The sequence below is a fragment of the Anoplolepis gracilipes genome, chromosome 14 (assembly GCF_047496725.1).
Source record: "Anoplolepis gracilipes chromosome 14, ASM4749672v1, whole genome shotgun sequence".
Lineage (NCBI taxonomy): Eukaryota > Metazoa > Arthropoda > Insecta > Hymenoptera > Formicidae > Anoplolepis > Anoplolepis gracilipes.
In genome coordinates, this window is record NC_132983.1 from 6298359 (window position 1) to 6318633 (window position 20275).

At 29.4% G+C, this 20275-nt stretch overlaps 3 protein-coding genes across 9 annotated transcripts; 2 read left to right on the plus strand and 1 right to left on the minus strand.

The window, feature by feature from the left end:
* Positions 1 to 1329: 1329 nt before the first annotated feature.
* Tho2 (THO complex subunit 2-like protein) lies at positions 1330 to 14428 on the plus strand. Of its 3 annotated transcripts, none has more exons than XM_072905782.1 (28): positions 1330 to 1530; positions 1677 to 1720; positions 2525 to 2616; positions 2724 to 2837; positions 3014 to 3129; positions 3218 to 3348; positions 3468 to 3847; positions 4315 to 4493; positions 4847 to 5439; positions 6311 to 6545; positions 6649 to 6766; positions 6847 to 7009; positions 7200 to 7381; positions 7690 to 7974; positions 8100 to 8212; positions 8967 to 9162; positions 9336 to 9464; positions 9642 to 9770; positions 9888 to 10145; positions 10492 to 10640; positions 11051 to 11183; positions 11458 to 11563; positions 11735 to 11769; positions 11855 to 11968; positions 12079 to 12139; positions 12305 to 12366; positions 13613 to 13677; positions 14180 to 14428. In XM_072905782.1, the coding sequence occupies exons 1-28, from the start codon at positions 1466 to 1468 to the stop codon at positions 14202 to 14204; spliced, it is 4272 nt and encodes a 1423-aa protein (XP_072761883.1). In that variant the 5' UTR covers positions 1330 to 1465; the 3' UTR covers positions 14205 to 14428. The 3 variants fall into 3 exon arrangements, with proteins under 3 accessions (XP_072761883.1, XP_072761881.1, XP_072761882.1); XM_072905780.1 differs by having other exon boundaries at positions 14223 to 14428; XM_072905781.1 differs by having other exon boundaries at positions 11858 to 11968; positions 14223 to 14428.
* Positions 13189 to 16902, minus strand: LOC140673121 (uncharacterized). Of its 3 annotated transcripts, none has more exons than XM_072905783.1 (4): positions 16768 to 16902; positions 15761 to 16424; positions 15304 to 15434; positions 13189 to 15084 (listed from the first exon to the last, which is right to left on the minus strand). In XM_072905783.1, exons 1-4 carry the CDS (start codon positions 16800 to 16802, stop codon positions 14610 to 14612), a joined length of 1305 nt encoding a protein of 434 aa, XP_072761884.1. In that variant the 5' UTR covers positions 16803 to 16902; the 3' UTR covers positions 13189 to 14609. The 3 variants fall into 3 exon arrangements, with proteins under 3 accessions (XP_072761884.1, XP_072761886.1, XP_072761885.1); XM_072905785.1 differs by having other exon boundaries at positions 16698 to 16805; XM_072905784.1 differs by lacking the exon at positions 16768 to 16902 and adding an exon at positions 16611 to 16747.
* A 564-nt stretch (positions 16903 to 17466) lies between these two features.
* LOC140673124 (KRAB-A domain-containing protein 2-like) lies at positions 17467 to 19522 on the plus strand. Of its 3 annotated transcripts, none has more exons than XM_072905788.1 (4): positions 17467 to 17611; positions 17755 to 17791; positions 17873 to 18003; positions 18224 to 19522. In XM_072905788.1, the coding sequence occupies exon 4, from the start codon at positions 18229 to 18231 to the stop codon at positions 19435 to 19437; it is 1209 nt and encodes a 402-aa protein (XP_072761889.1). In that variant the 5' UTR covers positions 17467 to 17611; positions 17755 to 17791; positions 17873 to 18003; positions 18224 to 18228; the 3' UTR covers positions 19438 to 19522. The 3 variants fall into 3 exon arrangements, with proteins under 3 accessions (XP_072761889.1, XP_072761892.1, XP_072761891.1); XM_072905791.1 differs by having other exon boundaries at positions 17486 to 17611; positions 17727 to 17791; XM_072905790.1 differs by having other exon boundaries at positions 17487 to 17615; positions 17727 to 17791.
* Positions 19523 to 20275: the final 753 nt, after the last annotated feature.

The following is a 20275-nucleotide window of genomic DNA, read 5'->3' on the forward strand; positions in this document are numbered from 1 at the left end:
TTATGACAATTCAAATGAGACACTCTGTATACATAATAATATGTATAAAGATAAATATACATGTAGAATATACATTAAGATGTATATAATTGAAGAAGAATTAAAAATAAACAAAGAAAATACCTTTCTCCTCTCAATATGGAAAAAAAGATATTCTCTGAACTAGTGTAGTCAGTTCGGTAATAAAGAACAGACCTTTAGTATGTCTATAGTAAAAGCCAATCATCTCCTGTATTATGTTTCATTTTCGGAAAACTAAAGCCGGAAACACAAAAAAAATTTAAGCCGTAAAGCGCGTATCAGACTATCCATTAAAAATTGAGATTAAAGATTGAAGATTGAAATATGACCAATCAAGACAAAGTAATTTTAGTTCCTTTTATTCTGATTAGTCAAATTCTAATCTTTAATTTTCAATTCGTAGTGTGATATGGGTTTAAGACTTAAAAAGTAACAATGGCTGCGTTCAGCAGAGAAAGCAAATCAGATTTAGATCTTCGTTGGATCTAAGTGCAGAAACCAATCACAATAAAAAATCACTAAGCGCTCGCTGATTTGCTATTTCTGCTGAACGCGCCCAATTTCAACCATACAGAATTTTCAGCGCTGTTGACGTTTTATAATGGCTGCTTAAGGTCTCGGCCGTGATTGGTCCATTCGCTTATGCTTTAAGTCTTAAGGTGCCTTTTCATGCTGACGCTCGACGCTCATTTTTGGCGTCAAAACAGATTACGTGATCAAAATTGACGAATTGGTATTTGTATTTTTGGTCACGTGATGTCTTTTGACGCAGAAAATGAGCGTCGAGCGTCAGCATGAAAAGGCACCTTTATGGTTTAAGTTTTTTTGTGTGTTCCGGCCTAAGAATCTAATTGGCCATCGTGTAAAGGAAATCTTTGTTCCGATTTGCCAATCAAACACTATTTCCTCTAGGAATGCTTTCAGAAATTTTATCCATGTAAAAAGATACTGTTAAATTGACCAATCAGGATAAAGAAATCTTTACTTTTTTTACTTTGATTGGTCAATTAAACATTATTCTACCTCACAAGTGAGATTTCTGAAAAGACTCCAGAAGGAACACACATAAACACAATGCCATATGATTGGCTGTCAAATGGAAATATTTTCGGGACTATAAAAATTCCCTAGTCAACAGCCAATCGTATGACATCTACCTGTAGTTTCTTGCTGTAAAGCTCTTTCTGAATGAGTTTTCGAACGCAATCCTCGATCGAGTCTTCGAGATTGCGATAGGTGATAGCTTCGAGAACGCTTTCGGTGAATCGAAGTGGGAGAGAGAGAGAAAGAGAGAGAGAGAGAGGAGAGGGAGAGAGATACATCTCATCACACATTAACCTGCGATGTCGAGTTGATCGTTTATGATTCCTGAGTTTTTGATTGACGCTCGGAGCTCCTTTTTATTAAAAAAAAAGAAAAGAAAAAACGGACCAGAGCGCTAAATATGGCCAGCAAAGTATGGCACACAGAATTATGGAAGTCATGGGATAAACACGGAAGAAACGATTTGTAAGTGGTGTTGTTGGCGCGTCGCCTGGTCGACGCGATCGACACGAGTGCATTGCTGGTGTTGTTCGCGAAAAACACACTTATCTACTCCTGTTAAATCGCTCTCTACTGAAGACTTAATCTTGTCAATTCACGCATGTTTGCAGCCTCAAGCTAATCAAGCACAAATTTAAGGAAGGCAACGTACCAGGTAATGCATTTTTCGGGCAACCTTCGTTAAAAACACTTAAGCACGCACACCATTGTTGCCTCTTCGGAGTAAACATTAAATACGCTTCCTACCTCATCCCTAAACGTATATGTTATCTTGTTTCAAAATTTTATATATTTTTGAAATTTTCTGATAATATTAGCAGCTCTCTCTTTCTTTTTTTATTTCACTCTTTATGAGTATTTTATATATTTTGAATTGAAATGTATATGAGGACAATTCTTTGAAAATATCTATAATCTTGATGCAAATTTGTTTTTTTATTCTCTTTATATATTTTTAATTTTTTTTAATTTTATATATATATATATATATATATATATATAAAATATATATTGTATAATAATTTTTTCTTATAATATAATAAATATATAAAATATATATTATATATATATAATAATTTCAATTTTATATATATATATATATATATAAAATTGAAATTATGCAATATATATTATATATTTATTGTACAATAAAATTATTACATATAAATATATAAATTATAAAATATATACTATATAATAATTTTATACATCATAGTTCTAGAATAATACAATGATAAATTTTTTTAATACAAAATTTGCAAAGAGAAAATGGATAAAGAATGAATTAAGATAAGACGTACATAATATGCTTGTTTTAAATTTTTATCATAATTTTTTCTTTGTCTAATCTTCTTTTTATATCACTATTTTTCCATATATGCATTAGATTCAGATATTGTACCTGATTTTATATATAATTGCATCCTTGATAAAAAGAATGTTATCTTTCTTATTATAGAATGGAAGCGCGGATTATACGAATTAATATCGAATGGAACCCATGGGAATGTAAAAAAGGACAGTGTAGTACAGACATTAGGTGAACTTACGGTATGACAAAAGTTCTTTTTACTTAATCTTAAGCTTTATAAAAAATTATCAAAATGAAACAGTAAGATGAAATTGTAATAATATTAACTTGTAAAATTTATTTGTAGAATTTTGATGGTGCAATACCATCTGCAATAGTAGATATATTCACTTTAATCGATGCGGAAGCACATAATGAAGAAAGGAACAATTTTTATTATATTGTGAAAGAAACTGAAAAGGTATGTATATATTTTTATATCTTCTTAATTTAAAAATACCATAAAATTATTGAAAAGTAAAAAATATCATAAAAGATATATATATATATACCACAGTTTTTAAAATAGGATTATTTTTTTAACAAAAAGTTCTGATATACTACCTCAACTTCTTCTGTTTCCTTTGTTTTTCACAGTTTTTGACTGATAGAATATTGAAAGAACGTTTAGAGATTGAAACTTTGCAAGATGTAGGAACGTTAAAAAACAAAAATTTTCAAACAAAGTTTATAAAAGTGAAGACAAAATTATAGTGAGTATTATAAAAGAAATTCGGTATAAAATTATTTTTGTGGCATAGACGAGAATTAAAAGTGATTTCATCCTTCATCTTTTTGCAGTTATAAGCAGAGAAAGTTTAATTTATTTCGTGAAGAGAGCGAGGGTTACTCCAAGCTCATTGTAGAATTAAATCAAGAATGTCCAGGCAATGATGTAGCCTCGACACTGGAAATTGTTAAGTCTCTTATCGGTATGAATTATCCTTCAATTCTTTGGTCACATAAAATTAATCGCTGTTTTTTCAAAAATTGCTGTATTACAAAAAATTGCAAGAGAACTTAATCGAAAGATGTGATTGTCTCCTTCCAGGCTATTTTAACCTTGATCCCAATAGAGTACTCGACATCGTGCTAGAAACTTTTGAAAACCGACCGGAAGACGATGCTCTATTTATTCCCTTAATACGCTCGTACATGAGTGATCAACAGGTACTTTGCGAGGTGTTAGGGTTCAAGTACTGCTCCACCGTCAACGCCACGCCATTCTCGCTGCAGAAAGTCACCGCGCTTATGCTGCAGCATAGCGTGATTAAATTGGACGACATATTACCTTGGCTGGTGCCAGACGACAAGACTATTATATCAGATCACGAACAGGCGATGAAGCAGGCCAAGGAATATGTGCGAAAATTAAGCGTGATCTCAACAAAGGACAAGGAGGACGTTGTGGAAGAGAAGGACAATGCACAAGTAGCACGCAAAGAAATTTTTTTTTATTAATTTCTCATTGTTTCACAATTTTGAGTTTAGCTGATTATTATTTAATGAAGAGAGTTTTCCAAGAGTTCTCTAAAAGTTTCTTTACACAAAATTTAATTATTAATGTACTAATTTCTCTATAATTAAACTTTTTTTCAAAATTGCAAATCTATGAAAAACCTAATTTGAAGTCAGAATCTTGAGTTTTAGTTTAATTTAAATTAAAATATGTGATTCTATTTTAAAACTGATAAAAATTAAGTTTCATATACATTTTTATATTACAAATATTCACAGATAATAAGTTTCAACTTTTCAATTAACGATTTGCTAAACTAAATTTGTTAACCAATGATTTATCTGTTAATTATTAACTAATGTTTTGTAAAAATTATATTTTTTTAAAATCAATTATGTGTTTAATTAATAATTTACATAATTTCTTTTTCATTTTAAAGGACAAGTATGTGAACAATCAAAAATTTGCATTATGCCAAGCCCTTCTGGAAATCGGAGCTTGGGAAGTGGCACAAAGCTTATTCAATCGTTTGCCAGACTACTGTTTCACAGATCAACGTCCCATAGCTTTAGCGTTGTGCAAAATGATTCAAGCTCTTATTGAACCAGTGTATAGGAAGTAAGTTATTACTATTTTTTTCTTATATACATATTTTTTAAGACAATTTGTAGAAAGAATATAGTTGAGCGTAAAAACTCCACGCTATGCTAATAATTATGTAATAATTATATAAAATTATATGAAATTATATAAATTATATTTTATAAAATTTTATTATACATTATATTATTATTATATTATATAAAATTAATTTTATTTTATATATAATTATAATTTATTTTCTAATTATATAAGATTATTATATAAAATAATTATTATATAAAATAATATCGCTTTTAACGATAGCTACTTTACTCATGCTCTATTAGACTTTTTTTCTGCCGAGTCACGAGATTTCCAAATTCTTTCAGGCATTGCATCGTTTCCCCGAAATTGCCAGGTCGCAAAGTGCCACCCTTGAAGAGCGCTCTCGCACCGCCCCTGATACACAATCTGGAGGACATTCACGAGCACCTGTTGCCGATGTTGATCGTGCTCGGACCGAATCTACACCACGATCCCATTCTAATGTACAAAGTGATGAGGCTGTGTCATACCGCCATCAAGCACTGCTCGCTCGATGCGGGCAAGCAGCCCGTGAACAAAAATTGCAATTTGTATTACGACGTATTGACGATCCTCGACGTCGCGCTGCTACCCTCGCTCTCCTTTATGGACTGCAACTGTTGCGTCGCCGAGGAACTCTGGAATATTCTCAAGTATTATCCCTATCAGAATCGCTACTGTCTCTACGCGCGCTGGAAGAACGACACCCCGTTGCAGCACGCGGCACTGCTGCGGAAACGGGCGGACGCCCAGAAGAAGATCAAGTCAATTATGAAGCGTGTGAGCAAGGAGACGATTAAACCAGTCGGCCGATCGATAGGCAAACTCACGCATTCCTCGCCGGGTGTACTGTTCGATTACGTTCTCATACAGATTCAATTGTACGACAACCTTATAGGTACGTATATAGTCTTGGTGAAAATTATTCTCAGAATTTCTCTCACAAAAACTTTCAAATTTTCTGTAAAAATTTTAAAACTTTTTTAGAACATTTTCAGATTTTCTATACGAAAATTTATACACTTTTCAGAAAAGGAGTCTGAAAATTTATAAATATAAATTTACATTATTTTTTGTAATTTTTCAAATTAGTATCTCTGAAAATATCTGAAATATCTTTACAATCTGAGAAATCCACGATTTATCACCTTTTATTTTTCTGTCTTTGAATACATTTCATTTAGCAATACAAGAATAAAAGAGTCATTTTATCTTTATTTTTCATTGAATATCGAGTCAAGATAGAATGACATGTTAAATCAATACATTTCATTCTATTTTTGTTTTCAATATTCTGGATAGTGATTAGTAGAAAATAAAGATAAAATGACACTTGTGTTAATTTGTATCAAATAATGAAATGTACTCAAAGACAGAGCAAATATAAAAGCTAATAAGTTGTAGATTTTTCAGAAATATTATATTAAATGGAACACATTAAAATTTCATATAAATATTTTCAGTAATGTATATATATATATAATGCAGGATATTTTATATTTTTATCATAAATAAATTTTGTAAAAATATCTCATATATATATAAATGTAAAATATTCTAAGATTTCTTATTTTATAATTTATTTTAAATATTAAAAATTCTGAATAAATTTGATATTATTTTTTAAGAATTCTTCATAAATTTATTATGTATTATGCAAAATTCTAGAAAATTAGGAAATTTTTTTATCAGGAAGGAACCTGATAGAATCATAAATTTTATTAAAAAAGAAAAAACCGACCATAACATATATTATGTATTTGTTTCAGGACCTGTGGTAGATTCCCTAAAATACTTGACAAATATTTCATACGACGTACTAGGATACTGTCTCGTGGAAGCATTAGCGGGTGCGGACCGGGACAGATTTAAACACGACGGCACCAGTATATCCTTATGGTTGCAATCTTTAGCTTCCTTTTGCGGAGCGATATTTAAGAAATATAACATCGAATTAACAGGATTATTACAGTACGTAGCGAATCAACTTAAAGCTCAAAAGAGGTATGTTTTTTCTACATAATTAAAACGCACGCACAAAATATTGTGATAATTCTTTTAATTATTTTAAACCAATTTATCATTACACTCTAAAATCTGGTTCCAGCCTAGATCTGCTGATATTGAAAGAGATAGTACAAAAGATGGCTGGTATCGAGGCAGCCGAAGAAATGACATCTGACCAATTAGATGCCATGGCAGGTGGTGATTTGTTAAAAAATGAGGTAAATCTTGGCACTGTTCTAATACATATAATATTGCATGCAAAATGATTTTGATTAATCGTGAAAATATTATCCTGAAGGCCGGTTACTTCAGTCAAGTCCGCAACACGAAAAAATCCTCGCAGCGTTTAAAGGAAGCTCTCGCCGAGCACGATCTCGCCGTCGCCCTATGCTTGTTAATGGCACAGCAGAAACACTGTGTCGTTTACAGAGAGACGGACAAATCTCATCTAAAACTTGTTGGTAAGTAAAATAATGTAAAAATAATAAAAATAATAATAAAAAATTGTTCTATTATTTTTTGCTCTAATAATAAAATAAAAAATTAAAAATAACAAAAATAAATAAATAAATATTTAAAAACTTGTATCATTTTTCTCTCTCTCTCTCTCTCTTTTTCTTAATTATTTTATTTTATTTATATCTTTCACAGGCAAGTTGTATGATCAGTGTCAAGATACATTGGTGCAATTTGGAACGTTTCTGGGTTCGACTATGACGGTGGACGAGTATGTAGAGCGACTGCCTTCGATTCATTCTATGCTCCAGGATAATCACATACACTCGGATGTTGCATTTTTTCTGGCGAGGCCAATGTTTGCACATGCTATAAATGTAAGCGAGTACCATTTTTTTCATTTTTAAATAGATTAAAATAATTATTTTTAAATTTATTCAAAATCTTAAAATTAATAATTTATCTTTTGAAATAATTTTAATATATAAATAATTAATTTTTTAAATAGACTTTTTTTTATAAACTTTTCAATTTACCTTGATTTAATAGTCTCAATCATGGCCCAATAATTGATTAAATAAACTATTTTTCTGAATTTTATTCCAAAAACTAATTAAATGTTGTTTATATTTTATTTGACAATTTAACGTGTATTTTTATGCATTCTATGATCTTGATTTTGAAGATAAAATATGACGCCCTTCGTAAAGCCGATCCAAATTACAAGAAAATGTCCACGGCTATGAAGCAATTGAAATATGCGGAAGCTGCGCAAACTGTTATGGCACCCGTCGCCCAGTCAGTCAGGCCGTTGCATCCTCTGAAAGTATGGGAGGACATATCACCCCAATTCTTAGTCACGTTTTGGTCCCTATCGATGTATGATTTGTACGTGCCAGTGGAAAGCTATCAAAGGGAGATCAGCAAGTTGAAGCAACTCGCGGCACAGACGGCCGATTCCAAAGATATGGTAACAAATTTAGCATCATTACATTGATTACAGTATAATATGTGGCAAAAATATAATTCGTTTTAAACTTGAGAAAAAACTTTCTTATTCTTAATTTAAATTGAGAGTGACACGCTGGTTTTTAGAATATAAGTAAAGGGAAAAAGGAACAGGAAAGGTATACTACTCTTATTGAGAAACTACAGGATGAAAAGAAAAAGCAAGAGGAACATGTTGAAAAAGTTTTTGCGTACCTGAGGTAAAATATCGCTGCATATACAATTTTTATAATATATAATAATATTATCTGATATAAATATATATATATATTCCAGACAGCATACAATATTTATAAAATATATACGAAATATATATTTTATAATAATTATTTAAATATTTTATAAATATTTTACCAAAATATTTCATAAATATTTTTGTAATCTTAGATTGAACTTAGATTAAATAGATTTATCATAAATATCTTGGAAAATATTTGAGAAATATTTATAAAATATTGTTACAAATATTTATTTTTTTACTTATTACAAATATTACATAAAATATTAAATCTCCTTGTTTAATAACATGTCGAATACAGTTTTTATAATTTTTTTCTCCTTAATGTGTATAAAATATTTATATAATATTTAAAAAAATAAATATTAAACATCATATAGATTTATCATCAATATCTTTGCAAATATTTGAGAAATATTTGCAAAGATATTGAGAAATATTTACAAACTATTGTGTTACAAATATATTTATTTTTTTATTTATCATAAATATTAAATAAAATATTTACTCTATTTCTTTAATAATATGTCGAATATAGTTTATGATTTTTTTCCTTTAATATATAAATAAAATATGTATAAAATATTTATATAATTTCAAAAAAATAAATAATGGAAATATTTATAATTATTTATCATACATATCGCGTCCTATATGGATAAATATATTTGTAATAATTGTCTAATAATAATTATTCGATTTTTATTGACCTGTAGACAAGAAAAGGATACATGGTTTTTATCACGAAGCGCCAAGTCTGCGAAGAACGAGACGATAACGCAATTTCTGCAGTTGTGCCTATTTCCGCGGTGTACATTCACAACTGTGGACGCCATGTACTGTGCAAAATTTGTACATACCATCCACTCCCTGAAGACTGCAAATTTTTCGACCCTGCTTTGCTACGATCGTGTAAGTCGCTCCTTTCTAGCATTAATGATTATGATATCTTATTGGCGTGTAAATTATTCTGGAAAATTATTGCATACAATTTCTTTTGAGATATATAATTTTCCAAGACATTGCAACACAAGTTTGTACTTTGTCAAATTTTATTTTATTTTCTTACAATAAATTATTTCCAGCTTTTCTGTGATATTACGTATTCAGTTACTTCGTGCACAGAGAACGAAGCTAATCGATATGGCAGGTTTTTGTGCGCCATGCTGGAGACTGTGATGAGATGGCATTCCGAGAAAGCCATATTTGATAAGGTAAGACTTGAAAAGTTATTTATTATTATTATTTTTTTTTAAAGACAGTTACATTTTTTTATAAATATATAAATATTTTATATATTTATATATAAATATTTAATTATATATATTTATATAAATATTTTAAGATATGTACCTGTCTCCTATTAATTTGAATATATTTTTTTGCCACAGGAATGCAGCAATTATCCCGGATTCGTGACCAAGTTTCGCGTGAGCAATCAATTTTCCGAAGCGAACGATATGGTCGGATTTGAAAATTACAGACACGTGTGTCACAAGTGGCATTACAAAATTACAAAGGTGCAATTTTAGAAATACATAATATCACAAACACGCTTATCTTTCGTACGAAGAAATACTATTTGTTTAATTTAGTTTCTATAATTTAATGTTTCTTTCTTCTTTTCTTTTTAACAGGCTATTGTAGTGTGTCTAGATTCCAAGGATTATGTGCAAATAAGGAATTCTTTGATAATATTGATCAAGATATTGCCACATTTTCCTGTCTTGGCGAAACTCTCTCAGATCCTTGAGCGAAAAGTAGAGAAGGTGAGAGAAGAAGAACGTGGCCAGCGCCAGGACTTGCATGTTCTGGCTACATCGTACAGCGGACAACTGAAGGCTAAAACTCCCAATATGATACGCGAATCGGATTTTCATCATGTGGGCGATAAGGTCATATTCTCGATGAGTAATTTATTTGGCATAGAACATCAAGTATCAGAAATTTATAATTTGTTTTTTTTTATTAGTTTACTGTTTCATATTTTATCTGTAAATCATGTTTTTACTACAGACAATAAAAATGTAAAAAAATTTTTTTTTATATATTCAAAAATGGAAAATTTATAAACTATGTATAAAAAATATTTTCTGAAATTGCTGAAATTATTTTAAAGTGTTTTAAGAAAAATATTGAAAGAAATGTTTTTTTTTCTTTTTAATTTTTAATAGGTTAAATTATTTCTAAGAAATTGTAAAACGGTTTGAGAGAACCAACTGATTATATTTATTTTTACAGACTGGAAAAACAGCAGATACTGCGAATAATGATACAAACGAAAAAGTTAGCAATGGAGTAGCAGCCAAAGAAAATAATGGAGATACTCGGCCAGAAAAGGAAAATAAGGAACAACGAGAAAAACGAAGTTCGTCCAATCAAACGCATCAGTAAGTACAATACATTTAGAATATATGCATAAAAATATATTTACAAAATATATTTATCGGGAAGTTTAATACACACCTCCAATACACACCAATCGTGTATCATTATATAATACATTTATAATATCATGTCTTCTAGAGGGCTTATTTATTTTGCAAATATTTAATATATAGTATATTTATAATATATTTAATTTGTTTTATATATATTTTACAAATATTTAATATATTAAATCTAGTCTCTCAGCCTTGCACACTCTTTGCCTTGATCAATGATTTTATTTATCTCAGTCTCAGAAGAGAAATAAATTATTAAAAAATAGTTGTACATAAAAATATCTCATAAACATTGAAACTGAACATTTTCTAAAATTTAATCATTCACTGTACAGCAATATGAATTCTTTGAATAGTGAAAACTCTGAAAAGTTCAGGAAGAAAGAAGATAGCAAGGACATCTTAGAAGCAAAAGAGAAATATGTCAAGAAAGAAGAAATGAAGGACGATGAGGGATTAGAAAAAAAAGATCGTAAATATTATAATAAGGTAGGTGTATGCATTAATGTAATTTTGCTGTATGCTTTTCATAAAATAAGCCATCAGAAAATTGCAAAATAAAATAGACAATTCAATTCATTTTTAAACTAAAAATGACTACACATTGAACTTTAATATATTGTTATTCATACTTGTGTAAAAAGATATATTTAAAATTTTATGTTTATCATTATATATTTTTTGCCTCGCAATTCAAGATTTAACTTTTTTCCAATTAATTTATAATGTGCAATTAATTTTAATATACATTTTACATTTTTAGGAGGAGCATTATTATAGCAGTGGTATAGATAATTTAGACCGAGATCTTTCCAGTGTGTCAAATAGTAGCGCTAGTTCGGGACCTACGCAAGAAGGTCCTGAGAGAGGTTTGTATTATAATTAATGTAACAATCAAACATACTGAATATATTTATAAATTATTGAAATTATCTATTTATTTAATGTCATTATAAATATTCTTTAAAAATATTTTTAATTGTTTTCGTACATATATATTAACACAATATATTTTAATATAAATTTATACTCAATTTCAGATGTAAAAAGAAGAAAAGTAGAGAGTATCCCGAAGGTGATTATATAATTTATATTATATTATATTATATTACGTTATAATCTCTCCATCTTTCTTTACGCAATATTTGTATTTTATATAGCAGGAAGGGAGACGTACGGAGTCTGTCCTGGATAAAAAAGAACGCTCCAGCAAAGGAAAAACGCGTGATGAACAGAAGGAGCAACGTAGGGAAAAGAAACAAGGACGGAAAAGGGTAATTATTTATATAATTATTTATATAATTATTTTGTACAATCATATCACATATACAAAATTTAAATCAGCATCATATATATAGTATTAAACAAGTTAATAATAATGCAGGATCGAACGGAAGAATCTATGGTAATTACCGAACAAAAGCGGAGAAAAGATGATGAGAGAGGTATGAAACTATTTTTAATATATTTTTATATTAAAAATTACATTATAAATTATATTATAAATTATATTAAAAGCATGCTTTTGTATGCTTTTTATAAATGAGAAAAAACATTTAGAATAAATATATTGATATATTTTTATTTTAATATGCATATATTTTTGTTAGCCAAAGGTACGCATCAGAACGGTGACATTCCCGAACATAGAGAGAAACATCATTACAGTAAGGTCAGTATAATTAATCATCTTTTATAACGCCATAGTAACAGTTAAATTTCTTAGTAATCGAGTATTTATTTTCTATTTTGCAAACCTTAATTTCATCATTTCATTAATTCTTCTATCCTTTCTATGACCAATATTATTCCTGTTACTGTATATTTACAATTAAATTTTTTATTTTTATTTGGAAATTTCTATTATATACAAGGTGAGGAAAAAGTATGAAACCGTGAAAAAGTTCGAAAAATGTTTTACAGAAAAAGCATCTAAGACAAGATCAAAGAAGAATCCAGCCATCTAAGGCAAAATCTATTCATTTTTTTTATTTATTTCATATTTTATATTAAAAAGTAGCATAACAAACTTTAAAATCTCAGGAAATTCTTAATTAAAAGAAGTTGTATTATATTTTGGAAAGCTTTCGAGATAAGCTACAAAAATTTGCAATTAAAAATAGGGTGTTCCATTTAAGAAGGTGACCTTCAAGCAACTGTTTAAGTCAATGACACCATCTTATGTCCTTCTCGAAACCATACAACTTTTGTTTTTCTGAAACATTTTTCTGTAAAGCTTATATTTTTCAGGGTTTCCATACTTTTTCCTCACTCTGTATATATACTCTGATTTGCTGAATGCTAGTTTAAAGTTTGCGTTTTTTTTTTTTTTTTTTTTTTTTTACAACAAAAAACTTAGATTTTTTTTCAGACTTCTCAATTTATTTCTAGATGTACACTATTATTTTAAGTTTAGAAGAGAATATAGTCTTTAAAAGGGATACATAAAATTAAAAGAAATATACAGCTAATAAAAATGAGTTAGGCAACAAAATACTAATGCATTTGCGAGTTTATTCTTCGAGTACATAGAAAAATATATTTTCTCGCAATTCTTTTTTCATATCTCGTGAAATACGCACACTTTTAATTTTATATGTGCACCATTTGATAAAAATAATTACACTTTATGTCCGCATACGATTTCTCATGTCAAATTTTTTTTTTGTAGTGCTTTATAATCAATTAATCTATTTCGTAAAAGAATGAGGAACCAAGTCATTACCTTCTTAACAACTTTCTATTACTTGACTTCTCATAGTTGATAAAGATGTCTACTACAAGTACGTTAAAAGGACGAAACGGACGGCTTTAGAAAAAAAAACAAAAAAAAAACAAGAAAATATAGATGTCAAGTATCCCTGAATGTCGCAAGAAATCATGGTATTCGAGAGATTCATTCAAGAATGTATTTTCAGGAAAAATCTCCATACGCAAAGGATCGCCCTCACGAACGCGAAGGACGCGAAAGCCGTGACAAACAATATCCTTTTCCATACAATGTTAAACGCAGAATTATGTATCAATATTACAAATAATATTTCAATATTTTTTTTTTTTACAATTAAATCATTTTACGACCAGTATTCACATAATTTGATATTTAAACGTGACAACTAATTAAGTGTTAAAATAGAGGCTTATGCACCATGTACATAGAGTGAATCCTACAATTATTGAGTTGCAGATGATTTTATTTTATATTTTTATCACTTTTATATTGGACAGATTTTCAATGTGTCTATAAATATGACATTACTAATAAATATAAGTTTTGCTTTCATTAATTGCACTTTTTTGGTTGGTTGTAGATGATTATAACATTTTTGGCAATAATTTAACACTTAATTAATTAACTTATATAAATGTTTCAAATCTTCTAAGTATATTCTCTTTTTTTTTGTTGTAACTTTAATTTTCATTATCTTCTTTTTTTCGAAAAAAGTCCTTAACTGCTCAATAACTGTATGATTTATCCTGTGCACGAAAAAGCACAAATGCTCGGTATGATCCTTAATTTAGGTGCACCAGAAGAAGTTCAGACCCAAAACGAAGATGATGTACAACAATCGAAGGGAGCTCGACTTAACATTTTTTATGCTATGTTTGATGTTGCATGTAATGAACGTAGATTCGAAATAAAGCAAAAAAAAAAGATAGTGAATAATTTGTATATTAATGTTTTAAAACATCCAATTTTATATAAAATAAAAATTATCTAAATGTCCGAATAATTTTTTGGTACATGTCTCTCATTTCAGTCTTTTTTATTTTCTTCGAGGATGGACGGAGATCACGCAAGTGCATTCACAATACAATATTATCAAACGTGCGCATATACTTAACATATACATATATAATAACGATAAATAAATAAATTAATTAATTTTACACAAATATTTTAGAAGGTTCCTGCTACGAAGAGGAGTTGATGAACTTTGAAAATTGTTTATCGGCTCTCATGCTCTCCTCTTCGAGGCGTTTCAGTCGCATCTTCGCGTCGTGCAGGATATCCTCCATGGAACTGCTCTCGCTGACGTTTGTCGCGTTGACAGTTTGAGTCACGGAAACCGGTATTTTCACGCCGATCGAACGTGCTTCCTCCAGTTGGCGTGCCAACTGCACGCTGCGAAACGTGATCTCCTCTATCTTCGAGCGTTGCTCCTGTACGAGGTTCGTCAATTCCAGCTTCTCCTGTTGCAGAATTCTACACTCGTCCGTTATCGCTCGACCTTCCAGATCGGTTTGCACGTGAATGTCCCTGACGTTGCTCTGCGTTCCCTGGTTTGATGCATTTTGCGGCATCTCTTTCTGCATTTTCACAAGCTCCCGTTGCAGCTTCTTCAAACCGCCTTCGAATTTCTTATAACTATCCCGTTCTCTTTGCAATCTAAAAAACATTCACCCAAGATATAAATTTCACAAATAAATAGCTAATTTATTCGAAATAAAATATAAGAAATTGCAATCGTATATGAAATATTAACATTTATTATATTTGTATATATTATATATATATGTATATATATATATATAATATTTATATTTATTACATTTATTATATTTATAAGTTGGAAAAATAATTTTCTTTTACTTTTATAACTAGTACCTGTTAGCTTCTTGCGTTAAGAAATTTTGTTTCATAGACAGCTCTATCTCCTTCCGCAGGATGCATTGTGCGTTATTGTCTTTCTGTTCGTTCAGCTGCTTTTCTTTCAGTATCAAAGATTGCATTAAATTCTAAATATATAAACAGAAAAAAAATAGTACAGACATTTATATATTACTAGAGATATTTATTATTAAATTTATATATTACTATTAATTTATATATTAATAAATATTTATATATTTATATTTATTATTACTAATAATTATATATTTATATATTACTAATAATTTACATATTATTTTCTACTAAGATCTTTTCTCAAAAAGTTGTCACAATTAATAATCTTTAATAAATTTTAATGAAAAAAACAAATCGATTTTTTGTTAATATTTAAATATTTAACTCTATCTCTGTATTAAAGAAATATGCACGTAATGGAAGGGAAATATTTTACCTGAGCTTCTGCCACTTTTGTATTTAACAAACTAAGCTGATTTTTTATAACGGAGGCCTGCTGCTTTAATTTGCTCTCCTTTGTTTTCAATTCATCATCATACAATTGTTTTTGTTGGATAATTTTCCTTTTCGCTGCACGCATCTTTGTTGCCTCTGCAAAGCTTGCTTCCAAAATTAAATTAGCTTGCGTTTCCTTGTTACACAAGGGATCTTTAACCGAAGACTGAGTGTTGCTCACCAGCGAAGCTATGGAGCTTAGAATAGATAGCAACAGCGGTGCTTCGGTATTCATGTAATTTGATATAATACACTGTCCCTCGGGCCTGTTCGGATCAATGCCCAATGTTTCCAGGGTGTGTACTATGTAATCGCCCTGCAATTTATTGCCACAACTACCTCTGTCATTGTCGTTAGAGGTGCATTGTGGTACACTGTTGTTACAAAAGTTTACCAAGAGCGGTACTTCGCTGGCAAATATTGACAAGGTGAAGGAGTAATTGTGACTAAACAGATACTCTGCTATTAACATGTCGTAAACATACTGTTTCGCTGATTTTGCCTCTCTACTCTTACACAGAGTCAGATCCTTGTGTTTCAAAGCGTTCACCAAGTTTTGGCGCAGGTGTGTCCTGATATTAGATATAATCCCACATTTCTCAAACCTATATAAAAATAATACAAATAAAAAGTAGCATAAAAAGTGATGCAAACAGTTAATGGTACAAATAAATAAATAAATAAAAATAATAAATACAAATAATAAATAAAAATATATATTGTGTTTATACACATCGCACATGTATACATATATTAAATACATAAAAAATTGACTTATAAATTATAATTACAAATTATAATAATGTATCGCAAGGAATTCGACGGCGTTAAAAATAAAAAAACATTATTTTGGAAAATTGCAAAAATGTAAAGATAACCTTGAACTATAATTTTTTCGTTCGCAAAATCAAATATGACATACTGTTTGTACACAGTTTATATGTTTACCATGTATACACGGTGGAGTAATAATCACTATCCATATCGATTAAAAATTAGATGTAACGTGTGATTGTGACAGTTATGTGACAAAAGGAACGTAAACGTACAGGACGCTCAAAATTATTGATATTGTACCCGCCATTTTCAGTCGATAAGTAAGAAAATTAGTTTACCGACTTTTTTCACGCGATTTAACTTACCGATCGTTGGTAATATTTTTGATAAATATATTTTATTATATCTTTGAATAAAATACGATCGTAAAAATAAAATATATATATATATATATATATTATAAGATAATATATTATAAGATAATATTTATCACAGTCAAATTATCTCTGCGTAAACTAAAAATTATATATTTTTTATTTTATCTTTTTAAAAATAATTTTAATTGATTAATAAAATGACATATGTCAAATATAATATATATATATATATATATATATATATATATAAAATAGAAATATATATGTCGTAGGAAAATGCTATCTGGCTGGCCACGTGGCTTTCGCCCGTTTATTTTTATGTTTCAATGCTATTTTCCTAGTCAAATGCTATTTTCCTAAGCAAATGCTATTTGACTGAAGCGCTGTTAGGCAAATATAGTTTATCGATCGAAGTAGTGCTGCATCCATAGACTTAAAAGTATAGACCGAGCGTTGAGGAGTGGGGGTAGATGTGCACGTAGAAAAAGACAGATGTCGTGACCGTGCGTTCTCTCTCACTATGCGCAAGTGCGAGAGAGAACTCCACGGGCTGCATCGATGTATAAGATTGTTATGATCGTGATATGTGAGGTGATAAGTTCATCTGTTCTCTTCAAATTCATCAATTTGAATGTCATGTAAGTACGTTTCTTTTTTTTTTTATTATTACGTACTATAAGTACCGGCAAACAATAGTTATTCTTACTTTGTAATTATTTTGCACGTATCGTTTATTACATGTAAAATATCGAGAACTGGAGATAATAAGGTTATATTACAGTCGTTCTGCGACATGTTTTCTTCAATTTTAAAGCCGTGTAAGTACGTTTTTTTTCTTTTGTTGTTATTTATTCCTCTTCAGTAAACAATAAAGTAATTCTTACTTTGTAATTATGCAGGTATTATTATATGAAATATCGAAAACTGGAAGAGAATAATTATTTAAATAAAGAAATTGCATTTTATGTCAAAACATAAATTACTGCAGCCGCAATAAAAAATCATCTGAAAAGCAAGACAAACGTACTTTGTAAGTATATTAACTATTCGGTAAACATTAGCTAACAATAACAACATCAAATGTTATAATTTACATACAAGACATATGTTACATTGCAAAGTTATTCATTGTTGAGTGATAAATTATAACATTGATTATATGTTACTGTTTACTAGTGTTTACTAGATAGTTATGTTTATGCTGCATTAACTTATCTTGATTAAAAATCTAATCTTTTTCTTATTTATAGACAATATGGTGGATAAAGAAGAATATTACTTGCGGCTGAATGAAAGATATGCCCATAAAACAGTTAAAAAACCATGGAACTTACAAAAAATTAATGAAGTAATTGACATATTAAAAACTTATCAAGAGAAAAAATATCAAAACAACACTAGGAAAATGTCAAGTAACGAGAAATACTATGGCGGAAAATATGATCTCCTGGAAATAGCCGGCATATCAAAAGTTATCTTAAAACAAAAATCTCTGGATGATATTATTTATGTTACGCCAATTGAGGAATTTTTTGATCAAATTGATGAACAACACAAAATAACAGGGCATGGAGGAAGAGATAAAATACTTCATAATTTAAAAAAGAAATGTAATATTCCAAAACTGGCTGTTGAAATATACGGAGAATTGTGCTCGACTTGCAATTTAAAAAAAACACAAAGACATGCTAATTTGGTGGTAAAACCCATAAAATCGAAGGATTTTAATGTCAGTGGACAAGTTGATTTAATTGATTTCCAATCTTGCGCTGATGGGAAATACAAATGGCTCCTAAATTATCAAGACCATTCTACCAAATTTTTGTACTTGCGACCATTGCAGACAAAACAAGCTGCAGAAGTGGCTTTTGAATTACTTAAGATTTTTCTTGAACAAGGCGCTCCAATTATTTTGCGAAGTGATAATGGACGGGAATTTACTGTTGAGGTAATTAAAGAGTTGGTTTTATTATGGCCAGAGTGTAAAATTTTACATGGACGACCCAGGCATCCTCAAAGTCAAGGTTCTGCGGAAAGAGCAAACCAAGATGTCGAACAAATGTTAAGAATTTGGATGGAAGAGCATAAAACTTCTCATTGGTCGATGGGATGTTACTTTGTACAATGGCAGAAAAATACATCACTTCATCGTATTAGTGGAAGATCACCCTATAAAAATTTGTACGGAACAGATCCCAAAGTAGGCTTAAAATCTACAAATCTGCCATCGGATCTTATTGATAAAATATTTACTGAAGAAGATTTAGAAGTCATTAACACAAATTCTACTAATAACGATATAAAAAGTTCACCGAACAATGGCGACAATACAATAGTAGGATTAGTTGGTGTTGATTTAAGAACAAAGAGAACTACTCAAAAACTATCAATAAGTGATATTGGCGAAATTTGTAAGAGAGAGAGAGAAAGAGAGAGAACATTGTACGTCATTGACAATAATTGAGAAATGACGTACGTTACATTTGACTGTTAATGTTTTTCTTTGTTTTTTTTTTTTTTTTATAAATTTTTTAATTTATGTTTATTTTAATTTTAATACACGTTTATTTTAATTTATATTTCTGATTTGTGATCTTATTCCCTATAAATGTAAGTTTTTGTATATCTAAAGAAATAAAAATTTAAAGATTTTTTGTTTTATCAATTAACTTTATATGTTATTTTGTCTCCATAAGCTCATATTGATAATAAATATAGTTGAACCTTTCCACTATACAGGGATGTGTCTCAAAAATCTGGATATACCCAATATCTCATAAACGATGCATTTTAGGAAAAAATGTTTCAGACATTATCGTTGAATGCATCTTTTTAAACCTTACAACTTTTGTCTGACACATTTTTTCCTAATTGAGTGTATCCAGACTTTTGGCACACCCTGTATGTATTTTCGTTTTACAAAAATAATACCTTTATTTCCATTTACTTAGAAACTGTTTAGGCAAATGCTATTTGCCTAGGAAAATAGCATTTGAACGCAAATAAATGGCGAAAGCCATGTGACCAGCCAGATAGCATTTGCCTAGTCAAAAGCTTTATAATCAATTCAAAGGAATGTCAGTTTTTTTTTTTTTTTTTTTTTTTTTTTTTTTTAATAACAAATACATACACAATTTTTTGTATGCAATATTTTATGCAAATATATTGTTTTATTCTGAAAAAGAATTATAAAAATATAATTGCTCCAATTTTGGGATATTGCCGCTAAAGCAGAGTAGCTATAATAATTTGTTATCGAAAGTCGATAAGTTAGATTATAAAATGTTTACCATCGGTAGATT

Bases quoted from the DNA above. Each gene is read 5' to 3' on its own strand.
- Tho2 (XM_072905780.1), top strand. From the start codon at position 1,466: ATGGCCAGCAAAGTATGGCACACAGAATTATGGAAGTCATGGGATAAA. The intron at 6,546-6,648 runs GTATGTTTTTTC...ATCTGGTTCCAG, and splicing joins CAACTTAAAGCTCAAAAGAG to CCTAGATCTGCTGATATTGA. The intron at 11,770-11,854 runs GTGATTATATAA...TATTTTATATAG, and splicing joins AAGTAGAGAGTATCCCGAAG to CAGGAAGGGAGACGTACGGA.
- LOC140673121 (XM_072905783.1), bottom strand. From the start codon at position 16,802: ATGGATAGTGATTATTACTCCACCGTGTATACATG. The intron at 15,435-15,760 runs GTAAAATATTTC...TTATATATTTAG, and splicing joins CAAAAGTGGCAGAAGCTCAG to AATTTAATGCAATCTTTGAT. The intron at 15,085-15,303 runs GTACTAGTTATA...AATGTTTTTTAG, and splicing joins TTAACGCAAGAAGCTAACAG to ATTGCAAAGAGAACGGGATA.
- LOC140673124 (XM_072905788.1), top strand. From the start codon at position 18,229: ATGGTGGATAAAGAAGAATATTACTTGCGGCTGAATGAAAGATATGCC.